Below are 24,685 nucleotides of genomic sequence, written 5' to 3'. Positions count from 1 at the left end.
TTTGTATTTCTGGGAATTTTCAGTAGTTGCAGGGTGAGAAAGGTAGGGAGGATAATTAAAAAGAGACAAAGCGGGGACCTTTGGGAAGTGATGGATATGTTCATTATCTTGATTGTGTAATGGTTTTACGGGTGTATATACATATGAAAACATCAAATTGTATACTTCAAATATATGCATTTTACATGGAGAGACATATTGGCATATATCAACTGTACGTCAATAAAGCTGTAAATGCTGGGCATGGTGGCTCACGCCTGTAATCCCAGCACTTTGGGAGGCTGAGGTGGGCGGATCACCTGAGGTCGGGAGTTCGAGACTAGCCTGACCAACATGGAGAAACCCTGTCTCTACTAAAAATACAAAAAAATTAGCCAGGCGTGGTGGCACATGCCTGTAATTTCAGCTACTCAGGAGGCTGAGGCAGGAGAATCGCTTGAACCCAGGAGGCGGAGGTTGCAGTGAGCCGAGATTGCACCACTGCACTCCAGCCGGGTGACAAACCAAGACTCAGTCTCTAAATAAATTAATAAAATAAAGCTGTAAACATTTAAGAGAAAACCTCACCTTGAGTTCTAGTGATTTCATGAAGGAGGAATCTCCTTTAAAAGTTAATTTGGGCCGGGTGCGGTGGCTCACGCCTATAATCCCAGCACTTTGGGAGGCCAAGGCGGGCGGATCACGAGGCTGGGAGATCAAGACCATTTTGGCCAACATGGTGAAACCCTGTCTCTACTAAAATACAATTAGCCGGGCGTGGTGGCACGTGCCTTTAATCCCAGCTACTTGGGAGGCTGAGGCAGGGGAATCACTTGAACCCGGGAGGCAGAGGTTGCAGTGAGCTGAGATCGTGTCACTGCACTCCAGCCTGGCAACAGAGCAAGACTCTGTGTCAAAAAAACAACCAAACAAACAAACAAAAAAGTTAATTTGAAGGCCAGGCATGGTGGCTCAGGCCTGTAATCCCAACACTTTGGGAAGCCAAGGCAGGCGGATCACTTGAGGTCAGGAGTTCAAGACCAGGCTGGCCAACATGGTGAAACCCCATCTCTACTAAAAATACAAAACTTAGCCGGGCGTGGTGGCGCATGCCTGTAGTCCCAGCTACGTGGGAGGCTAAGGTGGGAGAATCACTTGAACCAGGGAGACAGAGGTCACAGTAAGCCGAGATCACACCACTGTACTCCAGCCTGGGTGACAGAGCAAGAATTCATCTAAAAATAATAATAATAATAATTAATTTGAGGTTAGCAAAGTTATTGAAAGAGAGAAAAAATAAATTGGAAAAAAGTTAATTTGAGGTTATAAGTTCTAGCATCCCTACAGGATGATGGAACTGGGGCACCTGAATCTTATCCTGCATGCAAGCTCCAAAAGGATAAGAAAGTTTTCTGTGCTGCCTCTACACTATTCCCAGTGCCTGACAAATAGTAGACTCCTTAAATATCTGTTTAATAAGTTAATGTTACCAAAGGAGGGAAACTGTGAATCAGAAGCAAAGTTCCAGATTGAAGGCATTCAAAAACATAGTCTGAACCCAATCATGGTCAACCAGGTTTCACCTACTTTCACCCACATACTCCTACATCTGAAGCCCGGGGAATAGGGTGGGGAGATGAAGCAGGAATCATAAGTCCCTACTAAGTCCTGTTAGAGAGCCCAGGAGGAATAAAGAGAACATTAGGATTAGAGCTACTTTAGGGGAAAAATTATGAACTCAAGAAAAATTTTAAGACTAGGGCTGTTGAGGTAACAGTTTGTGGAGTTTTAGGGAGGGAGATTGGGAAAACCAGGGGCTAAGGAAGTTTCTACTTCTGTGTTAACATTAACATCGCTCACCACTCCCATAGCTCAGCCCATCCTGGGATCAGTTTCCAGGAGCCCCAGAGGAAGCCAAAGGCCTGGCTTCCATTACCAAAGCTGCTTCCTGACTCATTCTTGAGTTTAGCCCAATGATCTCCCCCTTTCTGGACCCTTCTCTCTATAGTTTCTTAATTCTCCCCACCCCACACATCATATATAACAAGAAATGTAATAGTCCTTTAATATGCGTGGGTAATTGAGAGCAGGAAAGCAAGGAGAGGTTCTGTTCCCCTTAACAGAAATGACTGAGACCCTTTTGATGATCTTTTTTTGATAGCTGCACCTCTTCTCCCTTTCTCCATCAATCCCTCCTTTTTCCATTTTCCTGGCCTTAAAGCAGTCCCGCGCTTATCCACATAAAACCTCTGCACTTTCTTTAGGATCTGATCCGGATATCTCAGATGCTCTTTTTCACCCTTGGCCAAACTCTGGAGCCGCCTCTGCAGCCCTTATGGAGCCCCCTGTCTTCCGTGGCAGCCCCTCCCCACTCTTTTCTCTCAACCCAGCCTCTTTACTGCCAAAACTGCTGCTGTCTGACCCAGTGTAACCCAGCAGAGGGTGGACTGAGAGGAATGGGGAGGGATCAGCGTGTGGGCCACCAAACTGCAATTCCAGATTTTAGAGGAATTCACTGCCTCATTTTCACCTAGCAGCCTGGCTGGTGGAAGGGCAGGAAGGGGAGGAGACCCAGGGGAAGTGGCCAAGAGAGATATATTTATTTTTTTCAGTCTGAGAATGGAATCACAGGCAAAAATGAAACTTGGGTATCCCTTCATCCTCTACCCAGGAATCAGACTTTTCATCCCTTTTGTCACCTGGGACACAGAACAGTGAGACCATGTGTGTCAAATATAGACACATTGTTTAACACTTGGTAAAATATTTTAGATAGCATATCTTGAAGAAAATCCAGGTCTCTCAATCTCCCCTTTAAAAAAAAAAAAAAAAAAATCATGGATTCAGCAGTCCCAAGGCAAGGAAAACAGATTAGAGTTGTGGCAGATTTGAGAAAGAGGAAAGGAAGAGTGTCAAACCCCATTTTCACTGAGGGCTATTTTTCAAACCATGGGTCTTCACCCATTAGTGGATGCATTTTGATGGAATCTATTAGCAAAGAATAGAAGAGAAATAGTAAAGTATTATTTGAGGTATGTATACACAAGCTACAAAGTGTATTTCTGGGCCAGATGCAGTGGCTCATACCTGTAATCCCAATACTTAGGGAGGAGGATCACTTGAGGCCAGGAGTTTGAGACTAGCCTGGCCAACATGGCAAAACTCTGTGTCTTCAAAAAGTACAAAAATTAGTCACGCATGGTGGCGCACGCCTATAATCCCAGCTACTCAGGAGGCTGAGGCATGAGAATAGCTTGAACCCAGGAGGCAGAGGATGCCGTGAACTGAGATCATGCCACTGCACTCCAGCCTGGGTGACAGATTGAGACTGTGTCTCAAATTTTTTTTTTTATTTCTTACTAGGGATCAAAAAGTTTAAAAGTTGTGACTTATAGGGCCATTTGTGAATTTCACTCAAAAACAAATAATTGCCAAGGCCAGGCATGGTGGCTCAAGCCTGTAATCCTAGCATTTTGGGAGGCAGAGGTGGGTGGATCACCTGAGATCAGGAGTTAGAGACCAGCTTGGCCAACATGGTGAAACCCCGTCTCTGCCAAAAATACAAAAAAAATTAGCTGGGTGTGGTGGCATGCACTTGTAATCCCAGCTACTCAAGAGGCTGAGGCATGAGAATCGCCTGAACCCAGGAGGCGGAGGTTGCAGTGAGCTGAGACCGTACCACTGCACTCCAGCCTGGGTGATAGAGTGAGACTCTGCCGAAAAAAAAAAAAATTGCCAAAGCTGGGAAAAAATCAAGATGTCCTTCAGTAGGTGAATGGATAAATAAATTGTGACACATTCAGACAATGGAATATTATTCAGTACTGAAAATAAGTGAGTTATCAAGCCATAGAAAGACATGGAGGAAATTTAAATGTATATTACTAAGTCAAAGAAACCAATCTGAAAAGGATACATACTGTATAATTCCAACTAATCACAACTGGAGACGGGAAAAAGATCAGTGGTTGCCAGGGGTTAGCAGGGATGGGGAGATGAGCAGACAGAGCACAGAGGATTCTTACGGCAGCGAAACTACTCTGTGTGATAATGTAGAGATGACCAGGCACACTGGTTCATGCCTGTAATCCCTAGCACTTTGGGAAGCTGGGGCAGGTGGATCGCCTGAACCCAGGAGTTTGAGACCAGCCTGGGCAACATGGCAAAACTTGGCCTCTATTAAATGTACAAAAAAATCAGCCAGGTGTGGTGGTGCTCGCCTGTAGCCCCAGCTGCTTGGGAGGCTGAAGTTGAAGGATTATTGGAGCCCAGGAAGTTGAGGCTGCAGTGAGCTATGATCATGCCACTGCACTCCAGCCTGGGCAACAGAGTGAGACCCTGCCTCAAAAAAAAAACAAACAAAAACAAAAAAAGATAATATAGGCCGGGCGCGGTGGCTCAAGCCTGTAATCCCAGCACTTTGGGAGGCCGAGACGGGCGGATCACGAGGTCAGCAGATCGAGACCATCCTGGCTAACACGGTGAAACCCCGTCTCTACTAAAAATACAAAAACTAGCCGGGCGAGGTGGCAGGCGCCTGTAGTCCCAGCTACTAGGGAGGCTGAGGCAGGAGAATGGCGTAAACCCGGGAGGCAGAGCTTGCAGTGAGCTGAGATCCGGCCACTGCACTCCAGTCCGGGCGACAGAGCGAGACTCCGCCTCAAAAAAAAAAAAAAGATAATATAATGATGGATACATTTCAATATAAATGTGTCCAAACCAGTAGACTCTATAAAACCAAGAGTGAACCCTAATGTAAACTATGAACTCTGAGTGATAATAATGTGTCAATGTAGGTTCACCAGTTATAACAAATACACCACTCTAGTGAGGGATGTTGATAATGGGGGAGGCAGTGCCTGTATGGGGGGCAGAGGATATATGAACATCTCTGTACCTTCTGCTTAATTTTGTTGTGAACCTAAAATTGCTCTAAAAAATAAAGTCTATTTGTAAAATAAAAAACAAAATCTACTTGTATCCCGGGCATGGTGGCACACACCTGTAATCCCAGCTACTTGGGAGGCTGAGGCACAAGAATCACTTGAGCCCAGGAGGCAGAGGTTGTAGTGAGCCGAGATCGTGCCACTGCACTCCAGCCTGGGCGACAGAGCAAGACTCTGCCTCAAAAATACATCTACTTGTAAAAAAATGTTTTTAAGAATAAAGACATATTGTTAATATTTTTTCCAGGAAAAAAAAAAGAATAAAGGGATAAAAGGTATTCCTTTCCCCACTCCCCTTTAGAAAAAAAAAATTACACTCAGCCCCATTCGCTCCTCATGCTTTATTTTCCATACAGCTTATTTCCATCCACACCTCCTCTGGTCTCATCCATGCTGATTCCAGGGTCCAGGTTCTCAGATCTGAAGTCTGTAATGGCAGGTGAAGCCCTGCCCGTACCATTTCCTAGTGGCCAACACCCCCACCCACCACAGCCTGATGAAGCCTCTGTCAAGCAGCGTTTCTTATTCCCTGAAAGAAGAAATTAAAGGATGAAATCCACACACTTCCATATTTCAGTCTCCTCCCATTCATGTCAATATGCTAAAAGGGACCTTCATCTATCTGGACTGGAGAAGGGGACTATCTGCATTGGGGTGGGGGGAGGTTTGGGGGATGACTGCCCTTTGAATGAATGGTATCAAAGTGAAGAGATTCTGGATTTTGTAGAGTCCTGCCCTAAGGAACAACTTTGTACCACTATCCAACCATCACTCATCTTTTACTGGCATCTCCCTAATCCAGACCCAACCCCTCTTTTCAGTCTCCATCTCATAAGTCAGCCCCCTTAGTCCACCTGCTCACTGATTCCTGACTCCACCCAGTGATTCTCCATGTTCTGTCTTCTGAGTCACCTCAAATGCTCTATGGCCCAAAGGGCTCCCCAGTGTCAGCTACCACAGGGGCAAAAGGGACCAATTTCATTCCATACACCTCCTTTCCCAAGCCCTTTCTCCCAAGCTCCTTCCCTCGTCACCCTTAGCCCACAACTCACAACAGAGAATCTCGTATCCCTGAGGGCATACAGTGAGGCTGCCTCACTCCTCTTGCATGCTAAGGATTCGCAGCAGGATATTGTACACTTCATGTTCCATGTAGCCCTATAGATGGCAGGAAAGGAAGAAAAGGAGATGAAGAACCGAAAAGGAAGATAATGATGTCTACTTTTCAGGATTGCTGTGAGGACTACAACCATGAATATGAAGCAAAGCACCGGGTACACAATAGGTGTTCCATTCTTTATAGTTATTATTCTTAACAAGGGAGCAAGACACCAACCTCTTCTTCCCTGTTTAGGACTAAGTGGCTCCAGGAGGAGACTGAGACAGGGTATCGGGGACAGGAAAAGTCCTTACTCTAGGCCAGGGAATTGAAATGGGGGGGGAAACACCTCTCCTTCTCACATTCATGCACAACCTCTCTTGATCTACCAAATGAGATCGGAGACCTGGCACTGGATCTGGCTTTCTGAGAAATGGCAAGTATGTACAGGGACCCTGGAGAAGAGAGAGGGACCCTAAATGCAATACCCTGTACTCAGCTTTATGTCCATATGTCCCTCAAAACTCCACCATGCTCACCCGAGCAGCATTCAGTAGATGATTCCTGTAGGTGGAGATGATCTCTTCATTGTTCTTTTGGGAATCCTGGGAATGAACATCAATGGGAAGTCACATGTCCACCCTCACCCAAGCATGAGAAGCAACACAATGAAGTGGTCAGCAGTACCAGGTGGGCTCCTTGGCCCATCACTGGCCCATCCTGGACCACTGCCTAGCCAGGCCTCTGTAATTCCTAGAATGTCTCCCACATATACATCACTTTCACTGCCGACATTCTTCTCCAGCACCATCCCTGACAGCCAAAACATACCTGAAGCTGCAGGGCAAGGCGAGCATTTTCTCCCCGAATTGCTAGAACCTCTTCTGAGAGCTGCTCCAGCTTCTTCAACAACTCCTTGATCTGAGGCCAAGAGGAAAGAGGCAACCAATGAGGCTCAAGGCATTTCTCCCACAAACACCACCCAGGGTCAAGGTCAGCTTCCTTTTACTGAGTATTTAATATGTGCCAATTTTACACAAATTGTCTCATTTAACACTCAAAACAGCTTTTCTTCTGCATGGTGTTCACTAAAAGTAGGAATAACAATGTAAAAGCTAATTAAGGTCACAAACTTCAGTGAAACCCTTAAAAGTCCAAATCTTCTTGATATTGTGAACTGTACACCTTCCAGTTCAGTTTCTTCTGGACTTTCCTCACTTAATTGACAGTTACCTTTTACAATTTGCAGACATTATGATTAAAATTGGGCCTCTGCTCTGATGATTCCTATTTCCTCTCATGTTTTAAAGTGCAGACTAACATTTAAGTGAAAATTAGCATCAAGTAGTGCAGACATTTGTATGCATTTCCTTGATTCAATTTGTGACCTTACCAGTTTTGAATTGGAACTGAACCATTTCTTAGATAAAGGAAACTAAGTATATTGCTGCACTTTTTTTTTTTTTTTTTTTGAGATGGAGTCTCGCTCTGTCGCCCAGGCTGGAGTGCGGTGGCCAGATCTCAGCTCACTGCAAGCTCCACCTCCTGGGTTCACGCCATTCTCCTGCCTCAGCCTCCCGAGTACCTGGGACTACAGGCGCCCGCCACCTCGCCCGGCTAGTTTTTTGTATTTTTTAGTAGAGACGGGGTTTCACCGTGTTAGCCAGGATGGTCTCGATCTGCTGACCTCGTGATCCGCCCGTCTCGGCCTCCCAAAGTGCTGGGATTACAGGCTTGAGCCACTGCGCCCGGCATTGCTGCACTTTTAAGTTTTCAAAACAGTGTTTAAAAATTGCATTGTTTTTATTTTTTTTTAAACTCAGTTTAAAAAGACTAAAACGTTCTTTCAAAAGAGGCATCTAAATGTGTTCCTAATTTTGTATATGGGCTTAGGTTTTGTAACCAATAAAAAAAGCTGCTATCAAATATGATAAAACATTGAAAACTTAAAAAAAAAAAAAAACTTTTCTTCTGAGAGGAACAATACTTCTCTGAAGGAAGTTTGGGGTTTTTTTGGGGGGGGGTTGTTTGTTTTGTTTTGTTGTTTTTTAGACTGAGTCTTGCTCTGTCACCCAGGCTAGAGTGCAGTGATACCATCTCTGCTCACTGCAACCTCCACCTCCAGGTTCAAGTGATTCTCCTGCCTCAGCCTCCCAAGTAGCTAGGATTACAGCACGCACCACCACACTCAGATAATTTTTTGTATTTTTAGTAGAGACGGGGTTTTGCTATGTTGGCCAGGCTGGTCTCAAACTCCTGACCTCAGGTGATCCACCCACCTCAGCCTCCTAAAGTGCTGGGATTACAGGCGTGAGGCACTGCGCCCAGCCTGTTTTGTGTTTGGAGGCACAGTCTCACTCTGTCACCCAGGCTGGAGTGCAGTGATGTGATCTCAGCTCACTGCAACCTCTAAATCTGGGCTCAAGCCAACCTCAGCCTCCTGAGTAGCGCAGGCACAGGCACGTGCCACCACACTCAGCTAATTTTTGTATTTTTTTGTAGAGTTGAGGTTTTGCCATGTTGCCCGGGCTGGTGTCAAACTCCTGGGCTTAGGCGATCCATCCACCTTGACCTCCCAGAGTGCTGGGATTATGGGCATGAGCCACCGTGCTCCGCCTGAGGGAAGTATTATTATCTACATTTTGTAGATAAAGAGACTGAATTAAGTAATTTGTCAAAATCACACAGCTAATAAGTGATGAAATCATTATTTGAACCACAATCTCTTTGACTCCTTGGCCCACGCTCTTAACTTGGTACTGGATCCTAACCTACTTCTGGCTACTGACCACTAAGGGAAATGGAGATGAGTCCTTGTGGTTTATTGAGGCAGAGGCACAAACACGGTTAATGGTAACTAGCAGTAATAGGAATAGTGGTAGTATAGCTACCTTTTATTGAGTACTTACCATGGGCCAAGAGTTCCAAATCTTTTAAATAAATATAATTTCTTATTTAATGTAATCTTCACAACCATTTTATTATCCTCATTTTATAGATAAGAAAACTGAGGACTAGAGATGTTAAATAACTTGCCCAAGATCAGACAACCTCGGTCCAGAGAACACATTCTTAACCATGACACTATATTTGCTTTTACCCAATTGTCTACTTTCATCTTCTCCTTCAGTGCAAAATAAAAATACTTCCTTTAATTAACCTGAACCTGCACTTATTCCTATTCTGGATAACATTCCTTCTATTTTTATGTACTCCAAACTATAGAAAACGTATATTCTTTTATATATATATAATTTTTTTTTAAGGAGGAGGAGTCTCACTCTGTTGCCCAGACTGGACTGCAGTGGTGTGATCTCGGCTCACTGCAACCTCCATCTCCCAGGTTCCAGTGATTCTCCTGCCTCAGCCTCCTAGGTAGCTGGGATTATAGGCACATGCCACCACCCCAGCTAATTTTTGTATTTTTAGTAGAGATGGGGTTTCACCATGTTAGCCAGGCTGGTCTCAAACTCCTGACCTCAGGTGATCCTCCCACCTCGGCCTCCCAAAGTGCTGGGATTACATACGTGAGACACCATGCCCGGTGTCTTTATATTTTTTAATCATTCTAAATTTGACCATGTATCCAAGTTTTAATAAGAAGTCTGAAATCATTCATTTCACAGGTAAGTCTGGAACTACTGAATCCATGTGTAAATTGATATTTAGAGTTCATAAAACATGTCTCATAGAAACATGTAGACTCACACTTAGAGCAAGGGTTAGCAAACTCTGGTATCTAATAGTGGTTTTCAAGCTTTTTTTCTTTCTTTCTTTCTTTTTTGAGACGGAGTCTCGCTCTGTCACCCATGCTGGAATGCAGTGGTGCAGTCTCGGCTCACTGCTACCTCTGCCTCTCTGGTTCAAGTGATTCTCCTGCCTCAGCCTCTTGAGTAGCTGGGATTATAGGTGCGTGCCACCACGCCCAGCTAATTTTTGCATTTTTAGTAGAGACGGGGTTTTACCATGTTGGTCAGGCTGGTCTTGAACTCCTGACCTCAGGTAATCCGCCCGCCTCGGCATCCAGAGTGCTGGGATTACAGGCGTGAGCCACCACACTCGGCCTCAAGCTTTTTTTTCTTTGCGTTGGTGTCCTCTTTGCCAATGGACATCGTTTTGTAGAATCCACTCTGAAGTGGAGGGGAGAAGAGCAGCTATCCCTGGGTCTACTTTTCTTAACTCATTAGTTCCTGAGTCACCTCCTCAGAACCTCAGTGAAACCACAGCAACCCATCATGCTATTAGGCCTCTTCCCAGGCTAATATGTAATTCAAGTCCAAATGCTAATAAACGATGGTGCTGCACTGGCGGCAGCCCTGAGCACACTGCTGAATCGGGGTGCCAAATTTTAGTACCTAAGCCCCCTTCTCTCTTCCACTTATACCTTACCTCACCTCCAATCTCACCAACCCCCCACCCCCACCCCGATCCACCAGAACATAGCAGTGTGGTCCCTGCAAAGAACTGGTGCTCCGTTTGGGGTATTGATCTGACCCACTGCTGCAACAAAGGTAGCTGGATTCAGGTTAGCAAACTCCCAAATACACAGAAACTTTCCCCAGTGCTCCCCAGGGCTACCTCAGCTGCTCACCTTGGCCTCCTTGTCTCGGCAAGCCCCAATGAGATGTTCCATCTTCTCTTTCAGCAGCTCTGCTGTTTTCTCAAACTGCTCGGAGCGCCCCCGCATCTCGCTGGCCTGGCGCTCTTGTTCGGCTGCCTTAGCAGCCAGGTCCCCGCTCCGGCGGCGCTCCTCGGCCACCGCCTCCCGCAGCCGACCCATTTCCCGGCAGGCCGTGTTATACTTTTCCAGCAGAGCCTTTAGCTCCTGGCCCCAAGCCTGGGCCTGGGCCACCAGCGAACCCCGAGTTTTCTCGTGTTGCCGCAGGCTGGCTGCCTCCCGGGCCCTTAGCTCAGCCACTTCCTCTGTGGCTTGGTAGAGCAGCTGCTTCAGCTTTCCGATCTCCTGGCTCTTCCCGCTCATCGTGGCCTGAACTGCCCGCAGCTCTTCCTCCAGCTTCCCCAAGTCTTGCTCCAGAGCGGCCACTTGGGGGGATGCTGGGGCCTTTAAGGAGGTGCCTGGCTCCTGACATGGGGACAAGGACCCCCGCAACTGCCGGTTTTCTTCTTGCAGCCGAGCCAGCACCTGCTGGGCCTCCCGGTGCCGATCTACCAGGGCGGTGATGCAGGCCCGCAGCTCCTCCAGGGGCTCCGCTGCTTTGCTTTGTGCACTCCTCTTGACCACTAGGTCTGGGGGCAGGCAGTCCCACAGCCCTTGGAGACCGCTGCTCTGGGCGGCCAGGAGCTTCCGCAGCTTCTCTGTGGCCTCCTTCTCCACGGCCAGTTCATCCGTCAGCAGCCCCACACTCTGCCGCAACTGCTGTAGCTGGACCTGCGCCTCTGGCTTGGGCACAAATTCCCGCTGCAGCCGCTGGCTCAGGGACTGCAGCTCCCTCTGCAACCTCTGCCGCTCCCGCCCCAACTCACCTAACTCCTCCACCAAGTTACTGTTGCTCAGTCTCAGTGCTGACACCTCCTTCTCCAGCTGTCCCTTTGCCAGGCCTCCTAGGGCCTTTTCCCCTCCAGGGGCGCCTAGAGACTCTCCGCGAGCCCCAGGAACCCTTTTCTCCTTCTCTTCATCCTCTTTGATGCTCCCTGGGGCTGCCTTTAGGGCTCCCTCTCTGGACTCCTGGTAAGGAACCTCAGGTTTCACCTGTAGTCCTGCCTTTGCCCGTTCCAGCCTTGCCAGCACGCGCTCCAGTCGGGCCTCCATCTTCTCCCAGGCAGCTGCTGCTGCCTCAGCACGGGGAGTCCCCAGGGCTCCCTCCATGACCGGTCTTGACAAAGCTCCCCGGGCAGCATCCTTTTCTCGCCACACTGCAGCAAGCTCCTCTCTTAGTAGTAGCAGAAGCTGGTTCATGGCTGCTGGGCCCACTGGTTCAGCCACTGTGCCTCCTGGTTCAACTCCTAGAACCTGGGAACTCTCCTTCTGGCCAGCAGGCAGCTGGTCAGCATGATCAGGGCCAAAGGTCTGTGCACCACTGGTAGTCAGTTGCTGTCCTGTGGCTTTCCTGATGGTCTCAGACTCTGGGCTCTGGGGTGGCCCCTGTTCTTCTTGTTGGGACCTACTATGGACTTCATACTGGATCTCTCCTGGGGCTGAGTCCTCAGCCTTCTTCAGAGTTAATACTGGATTTACTGTGGCTGCTGCCTGCTGCTGCTTCTTTAGCTCTTGTATACGCTCAGCCAGCAGGTCCATAGGACAACCCTGCTCCATGCCATCCCCTCCAGGCCGGAGACTAGGGGCTTGCCTTCCTGAAGCTCTGGGCTCCCAGGATAGGAGAAGCCCTAGCTCCTGCACCTGCTCTCGAATCTGGTTCTCAAGTCTCAGACAGGCTGCAGCTTGAGTCTTACACTCTTCTGTCTTTTGCACCAACTCCTGCTCCAACTGAACAACTTTCCTCTGCTCCTCTTCATACTTCCACCTCCACTCCTCTGAGCATGGGTCTTCATCCTCCTCTTCCTCTTGCTCCTCTTCAGGCTCTGCTCTCCATGGGCTCTTAGGTGGAGAACCTGCCTGGGGCTCAGATGGAGAGGCCTATGTTGGAAACAGAATAGTAAAGTGTGGCCACTAGGCAACAAACTGAGCCCCAGGAGTGCCTTTTTTCTCTTAAATGTCTTGACACCCCAAGGACCACTGGGAGTAGTCACAGTGGGATAGCCTGGGGTGTGTCAAAAGCAAAAGGGGAGGCACTTAGGTTCTTACCTGGGATGCAAGATCTGGGTGCTGGACTAGCCTCTGACCTATAAGAAAAGATATGAGGAAAATGAGAGAAGACAGGTTCCATGTACTTCCAGCCCACATTCTTAGCTTCAGACTTTTTCTGAGAGAAGTGGCCTCTCTGTGATCAGTCTCACCACATATCTTCCTGGTGCCAGAAGCCAATCTTGTTTAGTGGATCCCTAACTATCCAGCAACTTTGGTGTCCTCTCCCAGAAATGAGTCACCTCATTCATTTTGTTCACTCATTTATTTATTGGTCACTGTGTCCAGCACTTTAATAAGCACTAGAACGTCAATGGTGAGCAAAACAGAAATGGCCTGTCACCTAAGCAGATTACAATCTGGTAGAGGAAAGAGAGAGTGATCAACAAATCACACAAATAGACGTACAATTACAACTCATAAACGCTAGAAACAACACTAGCCAGGGTTGTCCTCAGTGACAGACCAGGCTGCATTAAAGAATTTTGTGATTATACTTTTGGGATGGGAATTTGGGGTCCTCTCACAGTAGCAGCAATAAATAGGTAAACTCTCAACTCAGGTGACAATTATTTGTCAGATAGATTACTTCCATGGAAACAAATGGGACTCTAAGAAACTTCTCTGATTCTAGGGCTATCAAGGAGAACCTGGAAGTTACAAAAGGGCTTTACCGCCCCGCCGCCGCCGGTTCAGGGCCTGCTGTAGCAGCCTCCACAGTGACTTGTCTTGTGTGTGCAGAGCATAGTGCAGAGCATCATGCCCTGTGCTGTCCACAGCCCCTGCGTCTGCTCCGTGGCTCAGGAGCAGTTCAGCCACCTCGACACTGCCTTTCTCACAGGCCAGGATCAAAGCCGATCTGTGGGTTGAGACAAATCTGAGCATAGACTTTCCCCCATGGAATCCAGAAGTCCTGGTTCCAGACATTCCACTCATAGGGTAAGCTCTTACTCAGTGGGGTCAGGAGAACAACAGACCAACATTAGACCAGACTAGATTTTTTTTTTTTTTTTTGAGACGGAGTTTTGCTCTTGTTGCCCAGGCTGGAGTGCAATGGCGGGATCTTGGCTCACCACAACCTCTGCCTCCTAGGTTCAAGCGATTATCCTGCCTCAGCCTCCCGAGTAGCTGGGATTACAGGCATGTGCCACCACATCTGGCTAATTTTGTATTTTTAGTAGAGACTGGGTTTCTCCATGTTGGTCAGGCTGGTCTTGAACTCCCAACCTCAGGTGATCTGCCCGCCTCGGCCTCCCAAAGTGTTGGGATTACAGGGATTCTACATACAATTTCTATTTGAAAAAAGGATCCTCTTGCTTAAAAGATAATTTGAAACCCAGTAAATTCAGCCAATGGGTCCAGAGCATCGATTCTACTTCCGGGGTCATCTATCTATGAAGGCGGTAGTGACAGCAGGCAGAGTTCTTCAGAACCTCCACTGGGAAGGAATGAGGTTCCCAAGAACACAAAGACCAACCTGACTTCTTCCCCAACACACATACACACACACACGTTGCCCACTGGCTTCTTTCTAAATTGGTCAGGCATGGGAATTGGGGTGGGTAAACGAGGAGGGCTCACTTGTCATTCTTGTCTGTAACATTAACTCGGGCGCCTCTCTGCAGCAGCTGTGAGCAGATAGCTGTGTGCCCACCCAGCGATGCGATCATCAGGGGTGTACGTCCATCCTGCACAGATCGTAGGAAGGGGTTCATGAGGAGCCAGGGACTGCCAGAGGCTTGACACAATCCTAACGGCTCCCCTCCCCTCACACCACTCCACAAAAAATAAAAGCCCAGATCTTGGGTCTAAACACTCCCTTTTGGAGGGTCAGAAGCTCTCCAAAAGATAAGGCTTAACCTCTCTGTGAGGAAGAAGAGGAGAAGCAGGAGGAGAAGGAAGAGAAGGGTGGTGCTAACACAACCCTAGGTCATGGAAGTTGGCCAATCAAGCTCAGAGAGAGCAGCAGCTTGCCTGTGTAGGACACTGCCCACTTGCCCATCTGACACTCACATTATCCAACACGTCCAGGAAGGCTTCGTGGTCACACAGCAGGAGTACACTTGAGGCACAGCCAGAGGAGGCTGGGGAGGAGATGATTGGGTTACGGGGAAGCATGAACAAAGCCTGCTCAGACTATAACCCAACATCCCTTCCAACCATTTCATTGATTGGCCCTGGCTGCCCTTCCCTCGTCACACCTCCCCTTTCCCACCCTGTAGTCCCTGCAGCCCTGTTCCCATGAGTCCCCTGCACACACCTGCCCAGTGCAATGGACTACGGTTTTCTGCATCCACAGCATCTTCATTAGCACCATGCTGCAAATGGCCACAAAGGGAAGCAGCATGGAGCTTGGTGTTAACATCCTCATCCCATACCCCCATTGGGTTACCAATTTCCATGGTAGTATGAGGAGGGGCAGGAGGTCCATTTTGGAGAAGGCTGTCTACTAGGCAAGCCCAGTTCATTCATTGCTGATGATAGGCAGCGTTGATTATCAGCCCTGGTTTCTAAACCAAGGGGCTAAGAAAAATCAGATGGTAGATAAGTAAACATGTTAAAAATCAGATGGTAGATAAGTAAAAGTGTTAGGGAAAATGACACCCAATGTCCCCATGGCTGGTACTTTAGAAACATAATGTGAAACTTGGAAAGGATTAGGAAGAACAAAAGCAGAATATCCATTTGCCTGATGGCTAGTTAAGATAACTGCTTTTTGTTGTTGTTGTTGAGATGAGTATCGCTCTGTTGCCCAGGCTGGAGTGCAGTGGTGCAATCTTGGATCACTGCAAGCTCTGCCTCCCAGGTTCAAGCGATTCTCCTGCCTCAGTCTCCCAAGTAGCTGGGACTACAGGCACGTGCCACCACACCCGGCTAATCTTTTGTATTTTTAGTAGAGATGGGGTTTCACTGTGTTAGCCAGGATGGTCTCGATCTCTTGATCTTGTGATCTGTCCGCCTCAGTCTCCCAAAGTCTGGGATTACAGGCATGAACCACCACACCCAGCTGGTAACTGCCTTTTGTACTTTTGGAAACTCATTTATAAATTATCCACATGTCATTGTACATGTATATTTCTCTTTATACTACTAGACTATAAACTCTTCAGAAACAGACAGTAGGGCTTTGGTTTAATTTGAATATCTCTGTCCTCCTTCCTCTTGCCCCTCATCATAGCAGGAAGTCTCTGCAGTGGCTCTTCTAATGACAAAATCGATAGTTCCTGGCAACTCTGCTTTATAACCTGCCCTCAAAGGCAGTATCAAACATGGTGTCTGTACATAGTAGGTGTTAAATAAATGTTTGCAAACAAATGATTATCAGCCCTCCTATTGGGTACGAGGCGAGTACATTTGGCCAACGATTCCTTTTTTTTTTTTTTGAGACGGAGTCTCGCTCTGTCGCCCGGGCTGGAGTGCGGTGGCTGGATCTCAGCTCACTGCAAGCTCCGCCTCCCGGGTTCACGCCATTCTCCTGCCTCAGCCTCCCGAGTAGCTGGGACTACAGGCGCCTGCCACCTCGCCCTGCTAGTTTTTTGTATTTTTTAGTAGAGACAGGGTTTCACCGTGTTAGCCAGGATGGTCTCGATCTCCTGACCTCGTGATCCGCCCGTCTCGGCCTCCCAAAGTGCTGGGATTACAGGCTTGAGCCACCGCACCCGGCCCAATTCCTTTTAAGTATGAAATGAAGTTAGAAAACTCCGGGACCACTTATTCCCTTCACAAGAGTAGTATCAAGGGGCTGCTCTTACCTGAAGCAGGACCTTAACACACTGTGGCTGGCAGGAGATGGTGGCCAAGTGCAGGGCAGTGCTTCCTGGAAACAGAAGGAAGGGGAGAAGGAGGGTAGGTGGCCCCATGCATGCTGATGACTCACAGGGAGGGAAGGCAAGAGACGCACAGATAATCAAGAGATTAGGGAGAGAAGCCACACAGGGCCAGAAATTCCTGTTCCCCAAGTGCCTGGTACCTATGATGAAGGTGGGAGTGGGGGTGAGGTGTGCCCAGCTTACAGGGAGGGGAACTCCTGGAGGGATGATGACCAGAACTTACTGAGGAGAGAAGCAAGGGACCACAGTAGGAAGGTCCAGCAGGGCCCAGCACCGCCGCCGACTGCTGCTGTACCAGGGGCAAGCAAGCAGCGTGGCCCGGGCTCCGGCTCACTCACCGTCCTCATTCTTGCTGTTGATGTCAGCCCCATTTGCAAGCAGTAGAGTCAGACATTCTGTCAGTCCTTTGGAGGCTGCCAGATGAAACCTGCCAGAATCAAGGCCGAGAGGCAGAAGGATAAAGGGACCAAGGATGAGGAATGGGAGAATCTTGATAAGCCCTTCTTGCTATGCTCCCTACCCCAAAGCCAATCCTAAAAGCAGAAAAAGAAGCTCCCCTAGCTTGAATTTCTGAGAAAGAGAAGTCTAAACGCCCTCCAATCATAAAGGGTGCTAAAAGCAAGAAAGAAATAAGAGCTACAGGTCTCAAGGAATCTCAGACTATTGCAGGGATGTCGAGGGAACACATAATTACCTGCCTTTCTGAGCACAGAACCCTTAGCACAAGTGGAAGGGTCACAGAAAGAGTCAGTCAGAGCAGAGCAGAAGGCTGGACATTCGAAGGCTTTGGGTAGAGACCAGGGATAACATTTCCCTTGGCTTAATCACTACTCCCTCTAGCCATGTGACTCCTATGCTACCACTTCATTTCTAATTTCCCAAGCATACCCACCCTCCTACTTGTGCAATGAAGAAATACTCTACTTCGTGTATATATTCATTTTCTGTTTGTTTAATGGGCTTTATGGACTTTACAAGTCAGTGGTGTCAATCTGGGTTGAGAGATGGATGGAGCTCAGGAACAGTATTTTCTTTCCTCACTTTGTGTAGAACTTATATGTAGCAAAAAACTATTGATATACTCGCTGATTAAGACAATTGAAAAGAGCTCTGAAGCTGTAGGCATTCCCTGGTCCTATGTTATATTGGATTTGGGAGCCTCAAAAGGGAGCCACATGTAAGGGGCAGGGGCAGGAGGACTTACTTACGGGGACTGGCCGTTTGAGTCTAGCTTGGTGGGTCGGGCAGATTTCCTGGAGGCCAGGGCAGCCACGCGTCCCACATCTCCCCGCTGCACTGCCTCCAGCAGCTTCTGATCACGGCGGTTCCATCTCTCCACCTGGTCCAGAGCCACAAGTTGTGTGAATATAGGGGATGGGGGTCGTGTGGAGAAAGAAAAGAGGCAAATGGTTAGGATGCCAAACGAGAGAAAAGGAACATCCCTGAGGTCCTTTTTCTTTTCCACAAGTCACGCATCCTAGATCATTTAGTCCTTCTTAGGTGGGCCTAGCTAAATCTTAACCAGCTAATATGCCACCAAGAACTATTGCTCATTATTTCAGCCCTGAGCCAGAAGGACCCTGGACCACTGAATTAAAAATCATTTGAGTGAATGCATAGTATTTTAAGCTGAATGCATAGTATTTCAAATGTCCTTTTATCATCATTACGATTCGAGTTGTTGTTGGGTGCCCAACCTAAAAGCAATCCTTTCCCTTTTGCTCTCTAGGTCTTGCTGGAGCAAATGGAACCAACCTGACCACTCTTGAGGGCTCACATTGCCTCTCACCACGGCCTCCATCCCTGAACCCCTGCTGCTCTGCCTTTTGTCATCAGTTGTTTGAGAAGTACGTCAAGGCACCGAGCTTCAGGTTACAGCTAGGAGTCCCAATACCTAACCATTCCATCTCTTTTCATTGGCTTTGGGCCCCAAAATTAAAAGAGGAAACTAGAGTTTCTGTTTTCCCATATCATATCTAGATGCTTTGGTGAGTGTCTTTCCCCTTTCCGTGGCAACAACAACCAAAAGGCAAAGAGGTTTCTAGCTATGCTTGAGGAAGCAGCAAGAAGGCAGCTCTCCTTCTCCTCCCTCCCAGTTTCCCTGGCAGGGAGCAGCTGTCTAGACAAGAGCCACACCTGGGCATGCATTGTGCTATCATTCCAGCTTGGGTTTTGCGGGTGGTGGGGTAATTACAATAATTGAAGTGCTGCAGGGCGTGAAAGAGACAGCTAGGTAAAAACACCCAGGGCCGAAAGTACAGAAAAGCCTGGTTTTGTCCAGAGAAGGGAATGAAAAGGAAGAGATAGATGCAAAGATCTGTGGTCTGATGTAAAGTGTGCCAGACGAGTATTTCATTGGCTGGCCTGAGTTTGGGACCTAGTTCAGCTACATTCTCGGCTATGTGACCTAGAGTAAGCCATTAAACACCTTTAACCTGTTTCCTCTTCTATAAAATATGACTAATAACAACTACCTCATCATGCTGTGACTATTAAACAAGCTAATATACACAAAATCTCTTTATAAACTGTAAAGAGCCATACAAATGTGTGGCACCCTTGTAACAAAACAGGAAGTAGTGGGGGGTTGGTGGTGGCACATGGCATTTTATAAGGTATAATCTTAACAAGAGGCTATAGAAGGGGGTGAAGAAAAATAGGGTCTGTGGAAGCCCAATAACTCATTTTCAAGCACTGTTTACGTAGCCAGGGCAAATTGTGAATCAACCACAGGAAAGCTTTAAATGTCCAAACCATAAAATTATCTAAGGTAGATGGATTCTGAGGTAACACTCCTGTACGGAAGTTGTAACTTCTCACAGTCCTTTCACGTGCTATTTCAATTAGTCTCTCAACATCCCTGGAAAGTAGTTAGGGCTGGCCGAGTGCAGTGGCTCACGCCTGTAATCCCAGCTCTTTGGGAGGCCGAGGCGGGCAGATCACGAGGTCAGCAGATCGAGACCATCCTGGCTAACACGGTGAAACCCCGTCTCTACTAAAATACAAAAAATTAGCCGGGCGTGGTGGCGGGGCCTGTAGTCCCAGCTACTCGGGAGGCTGAGGCAGGAGAATGGCGGGAACCTGGGAGGCAGAGCTTGCCGTGAGCCGAGATCGCGCCACTGCACTCCAGCCTAGGCGACACAGCGAGACTCCGTCTCAAAAAAAAAAAAAAAAGAAAGTAATTAGGGCTATTATACCATCTCTTTGACAGAAGAAACGGAAGTATACTGAGATTAGATAACCATTCAAGATCACGAAAAAGAGTGGCAAAACTGGAATTAGAATCCAGGCCACAGCCGGGAGTGGTGGCTCACGCCTGTAATCCCAACACTTTGGGAGGCCGAGATGGGTGGAATCACCTGAGGTCAGGAGTTCAAGACCAGCTTGGCCAACATGGTGAAACCCCGTCTCTACTAAAAGTCCAAAAAATTAGCTGGGGGTGGTGGCCGGCACCTGTAATCCCAGCTACTCAGGAGGCTAAGGCAGGAGAATTACTTGAACCTGGGAAGTGGAGGTTGCAGTGACCCGAGATCGCGCCATTGTACTCCAGCTTGGGTGACAAGAGCAAGACTCTGTCTCAAACAAACAAACAAACAAACAAAAAAAGAACCCAGGCCACCTGATGCCAAATCCTAGCTCTCACCACCAGACCACACTACTACAAACTATAGAAAAAGGTTTACTTATTTCCAGATAAACAGTCTCAAGTTGCCTCCAGGGCAAAGACACCCACCCTTAGACTCTACTGCCTGCACGGAGTCTCCAAACAGGTTAACTCTCAAAGGACAAAATAAGCAAAATGACTCCTCCACATACTAACAGACTCTGACATGTAAGAACGCATTTCCTAATGCCCTTTTGAGACCAGGTCACCTCCGGGAAAGTAGAAAGCTAGAACTATACCACACGACAGGGTGCTGCCATCAGCTGACCTGAACCTGCAGTTCTCTGTTTAAAGTCTTGACTTTAACACTGTCTGCCTCTGTGAATTTAGGCATGTAACAACATCTCTGAACCTCAATTTCCTAACACTATAACAACCTATAAGGCCTCTAGCTCTGTGTCTGTCACATAGTAGATGCACAATCAATGTTATTTCCAATCCCCATCCTTCCTAGGCACATTTTAGATGTTCCTGGGCTCAGAATTCTCCAGCCAGGGGAGTGGAAGGGATCTTGCTGATATTAGCCAGTGAATAACAGCCAAGCTGTATAGATGGTAAAGATGTTTCTTAGCAATATAGATACTTTTCTTTCCACTTCTTTTGATTTCTTTTTTCTTTTTTTGACAGAGTCTTGCTTTGTTGCCCAGGCTGAAGTGCAGTGGCATGATCATAGCTCACTGCAGCCTGGACCTCTGGGCTCAGGTGATCCTTCCACCTCAGTCTTCTGAATAGCTGGGACTACAGGCATGTTCCACCACACCCAGATAATTTTTTTTTTTTTTAGAGATGGGGTCTCACTGCATTGCCCAGGCTGCAGTGCCTCACTGCAGATGGGGTCTTTTAGAGATGGGGTCTCACTGCATTGCCCAAACTCCTGGGCTCAAGTGATCCTCCACACCTCAGCCTCCCAAAGTGCTGGGATTATAGGCATGAGCCACCACACCTGGCCTGGATACTTTTCTTTCCAGCTAGATAGTTCTAAATCCACCCAATTTACTTCCTATAATCTCATTATACTAAGTAGAGTTTAGAATGGAAATTTTTCATGGCCAAGCCTCTGCAGAGCTGGAGGAAAGGACAGAGAAATGCTTTCAAATGTTAAGACAGACATTAATGTCTTAAATGCACAGACATTTCAAATGTCTGTAGCTTACCCCAGCACGTTGGAAAGGAGGCACTAGATTACCATCACAGCCTCAAGGGAGCAATCACCAAATTAATCAGCAGACTCAATAAGTATAAGCTTTGTATTTCTATAGGTGAGATTAGAGGACTTTTGTAGAAGTAAATGTACCTTCTCCTTAGCTCTCTGACAGTGTACCTATAAGCATCCTATAACATGGAAGCACACCAGCAAGTAGAGAGAGAAAGAATGACTTCTGCTGCAGGTCAGGTGAGTGGAAACAGAAAGCCTATCCTGGAGGAACCAAGACCTAATTCTCAGTGTTTTAATTGCAGTAGACAGTGCCAATTTTTTGTTTGTTTGTCTGTTTTTTGAGATGGAATCTTGCTCTTGTTACCTAGGCTGGAGTGCAATGGCACCATCTTGGCTCACTGCAACTTCCACCTTCCGGGTTCAAGCAATTTTCCTGCCTCAGCCTACCAAGTAGCTGGGATTACAGGTGCCTGCCACCACGCCCAACTAATTTTTGTGTTTTTAGTAGAGACAGGGTTTTGCCATGTTGGCCAGGCTGGTCCCAAACTCCTGACCTCAGGTGATTACACCCGCCTCAGCCTCCCAAAGTGCTGGGATTACAGGCTTGAGCCCACGGCGCCCAGATGATCCAGTGCCAATTATTTAAAGCTCTCTTCTAGTTTACTTCTGGTCTACCTAGGCAGAGTAAGCTCGTATGTAAGATACCCTCAAGGATATCCTCTACTTGACTAAAATAAAATGGGATTATAGGAGTTGGGTTTTTGTTTGTGGATGTTCCTTTATACTGGATAACTTAGATTAGCTTTAAAATGATCACCGCTTTTTCAGTCCTTACTCAGACTGAGGGTGCAGGGCTCTGGCCCTGGACCTAAGTGTGTGAGTGCAGATGGGTAGAGGCAGTCTTCCAGTGTGACTGGGAAGCCAGGCTTTTGGAGTGGCCAGCAAGACTGCCACACTACTTCTCTGACAAATGGTTCCAGAGTAGTTTGCCATCCAAAACAGTGGAGGAATTTATCATGAGAAGTATGGGGAAATTTCATGAGGAACAAATTTACAGCTGAAACTGGCCTATTTGCAAGCTTTCTATGACTCCAGTCTATCTGAAGAAACAGTTTTCTTTCCAGCTAGATAACTCTAAACCCATCCGACTTACTTCGCATAGTCTCATTATGGTAAGATCTTGTTATACTAAAAGTTTAGAATGGGTGATCATTCTTTATGGCCAAACTCTGTACAACTGGAGTCAAGGAGGACAGAGGGATGGTTCCAAATTCCAAAAGCCAGTCCGCTCACTCCAGCACCTTGGAAAGGAGGTACTGCCCAAGGTTTGGAGGATCAGAAAGAATGAAATAGTTTCCCCATTCCTAAGGAGCAGGCAGACTGCACAAACCTGTAAGGGAAAGGCAACATCGAATACTTTCAGTAACTAAGGAAGAGGCCATATGAATTTCTAAAAAGTCATTATGAGTTAAGACTGAGTCTGGGCAGCATCAGTTTCGGGGGTGTAGAATAGTAAATACCTTTGGATTGGTTGATCAATGTGTGGAAACTAAGTAGAGATGCAAATGTAAGTGGGACAAGGACAGGCCTCAACAGAATTCATACTCTTGCCTCATAGCTTGCTTCCAGGATTCTGTAACCTGCCCATGCAGAATGAGCTAATTGAATGTTTCTCATATTTGCTTATGAGCGATACCACTAAGTCAAGTTAGCAAAGCAATATTGCTACAAGTAGCTGGCTAATTTGCTTCTAAATTAGCCATAACCCTAACCTCTACAGAAAATTCCATTTCTAGATTAGGGGGCTCTCTGTAAGAGATCTTTAGAGAAGAAGAAGCAATATCCTCCCTAAGCCACTACCTTCTATAATCTTATGGGTTTTTTTTTTCTGGGAGAACATGGGGAATAGAGTGACTTCTACTGGGAACTCTGAGTCTGCTCTATCCTCTTCTCTCATCATCACTTTCCTCCAACTCAACCAAAGGAAACAGAGAGTATCATTCCTAAACAACTGGGCAAGGGTTCAGGAAATGAATAATCTGGGGAAAAGCAGGCAGAAAGGCCTTGAGCCTTGACTGGCCCAAGAACCAGTCTGATGATCAGATACTGCAGTGAACTGGCTTGGGTGGATTCTGCAGGCAACTCATCCAGTCCCTTGGGGAGCAGTCAGGCAACTGTGCATCCTCTGGCAGTGCCTGTGAGGCTGACCGGACTGCAATATTAACTCACAGCAAGCAGGCAGGAGGAAAAGTGGGACTGGCGACCACTGGGCAGAGTAGGGCAGAGGTTGGAGGGGAGAACAGAAGGTTGCTCTTGTGGGAGCATCAATTGGAAAAAGGTTTGGAGTGATGTCTGAGGAACAGCAGTGCTGGTGAGAGACGGGAGTGAAAGTGGCATGGGGCAGGAGGGAAGCAATGACAGAGGAGATTGTGAAAAAGAGTTAGCAGAAGGCACAGGGCTGGGAGTGCTTGTTGAACTAACAGGAAACAGCAAGGACAGAGCTACGTGGGAAGGCAAGATTGTGGGGATAGGACAGGGATGAAATATGGGGCTCTGGGACATGACTTGGTGGTGTAGAATGGAGCTTGGGGCCAGGCAGGGGCCGGGGAAGATGCTTGGGGAAGGTTTGGTACTGGGAGACAGAGCAGAAGTAGGGGCAGGGCCATGGGAAGGGGACAGAGCTGCAGAAAACGTACCAGAAATTGGGGGTGTAGATGCTAGGAGGACAATAAAGGGGCCAGGGGAAAGGACCTTGGGGAGGGCAGAGGTGAGGAAGGCAAGTCAGAAGCTGCATTGAGACGGAACTAAGGACTTCTGTCACCACAGAGCTGGGACCCCAGCCCCATCCTCCCACACATTTTGGCACCTACCGCCACCTGTGAGCTGGAGCAGGAGAAGATACGCTTCATGGCCAGGGTCGAGGCCACGGGGGACGGGGACGCGCAGAGAGCCGGGCCACAGGTTCCCGAACCCACCGGACTTGGCAGCGGCTGTGCAAGAGACAGCTGTCAAAAAGCAGAGCGGGCCCCGCCCCAAGATACGCCTCAGAACCCGCCCTGCTCAATCAGAGGCAAGAACCCAAGGGCTGGGCTCAAAACTCCGCCCCTGGCCCTGCCCTACCCCGCCCCTGCAGAGGCGAAAAGCCCGCAGTCTTAGGCTGCGACGGGGGCTAGGCCTCAAACCTCGCCCTTCGAATCTGAACCCGCCCTGGGATCCGACCTGCTCAATCAGGAAAGGAACCGGGTGGG

The 24,685-nt window shown here is 47.7% G+C and overlaps 1 protein-coding gene across 2 annotated transcripts; it reads right to left on the bottom strand.

The window, feature by feature from the left end:
* Positions 1-5,251: 5,251 nt before the first annotated feature.
* ANKRD35 (ankyrin repeat domain 35) lies at positions 5,252-24,461 on the bottom strand. Of its 2 annotated transcripts, XM_033197862.1 has the most exons (14): positions 24,308-24,461; positions 17,826-17,956; positions 16,956-17,044; positions 16,540-16,604; positions 15,048-15,105; positions 14,801-14,871; positions 14,369-14,475; positions 13,462-13,646; positions 12,788-12,825; positions 10,616-12,619; positions 6,856-6,945; positions 6,564-6,629; positions 5,978-6,083; positions 5,252-5,454 (listed from the first exon to the last, which is right to left on the bottom strand). In XM_033197862.1, exons 1-13 carry the CDS (start codon positions 24,344-24,346, stop codon positions 6,021-6,023), a joined length of 3,006 nt encoding a protein of 1,001 aa, XP_033053753.1. In that variant the 5' UTR covers positions 24,347-24,461; the 3' UTR covers positions 5,252-5,454; positions 5,978-6,020. The 2 variants fall into 2 exon arrangements, with proteins under 2 accessions (XP_033053753.1, XP_033053754.1); XM_033197863.1 differs by lacking the exon at positions 15,048-15,105 and having other exon boundaries at positions 24,308-24,414.
* Positions 24,462-24,685: the final 224 nt, after the last annotated feature.

The sequence above is a fragment of the Trachypithecus francoisi genome, unplaced genomic scaffold (genome assembly GCF_009764315.1).
Source record: "Trachypithecus francoisi isolate TF-2019V2 unplaced genomic scaffold, Tfra_2.0 Lachesis_group5, whole genome shotgun sequence".
In the NCBI taxonomy this organism is placed as follows: domain Eukaryota; kingdom Metazoa; phylum Chordata; class Mammalia; order Primates; family Cercopithecidae; genus Trachypithecus; species Trachypithecus francoisi.
Note: the sequence above shows the minus strand (reverse complement) of the source record. Positions and strands in the feature narration are given on the sequence as shown.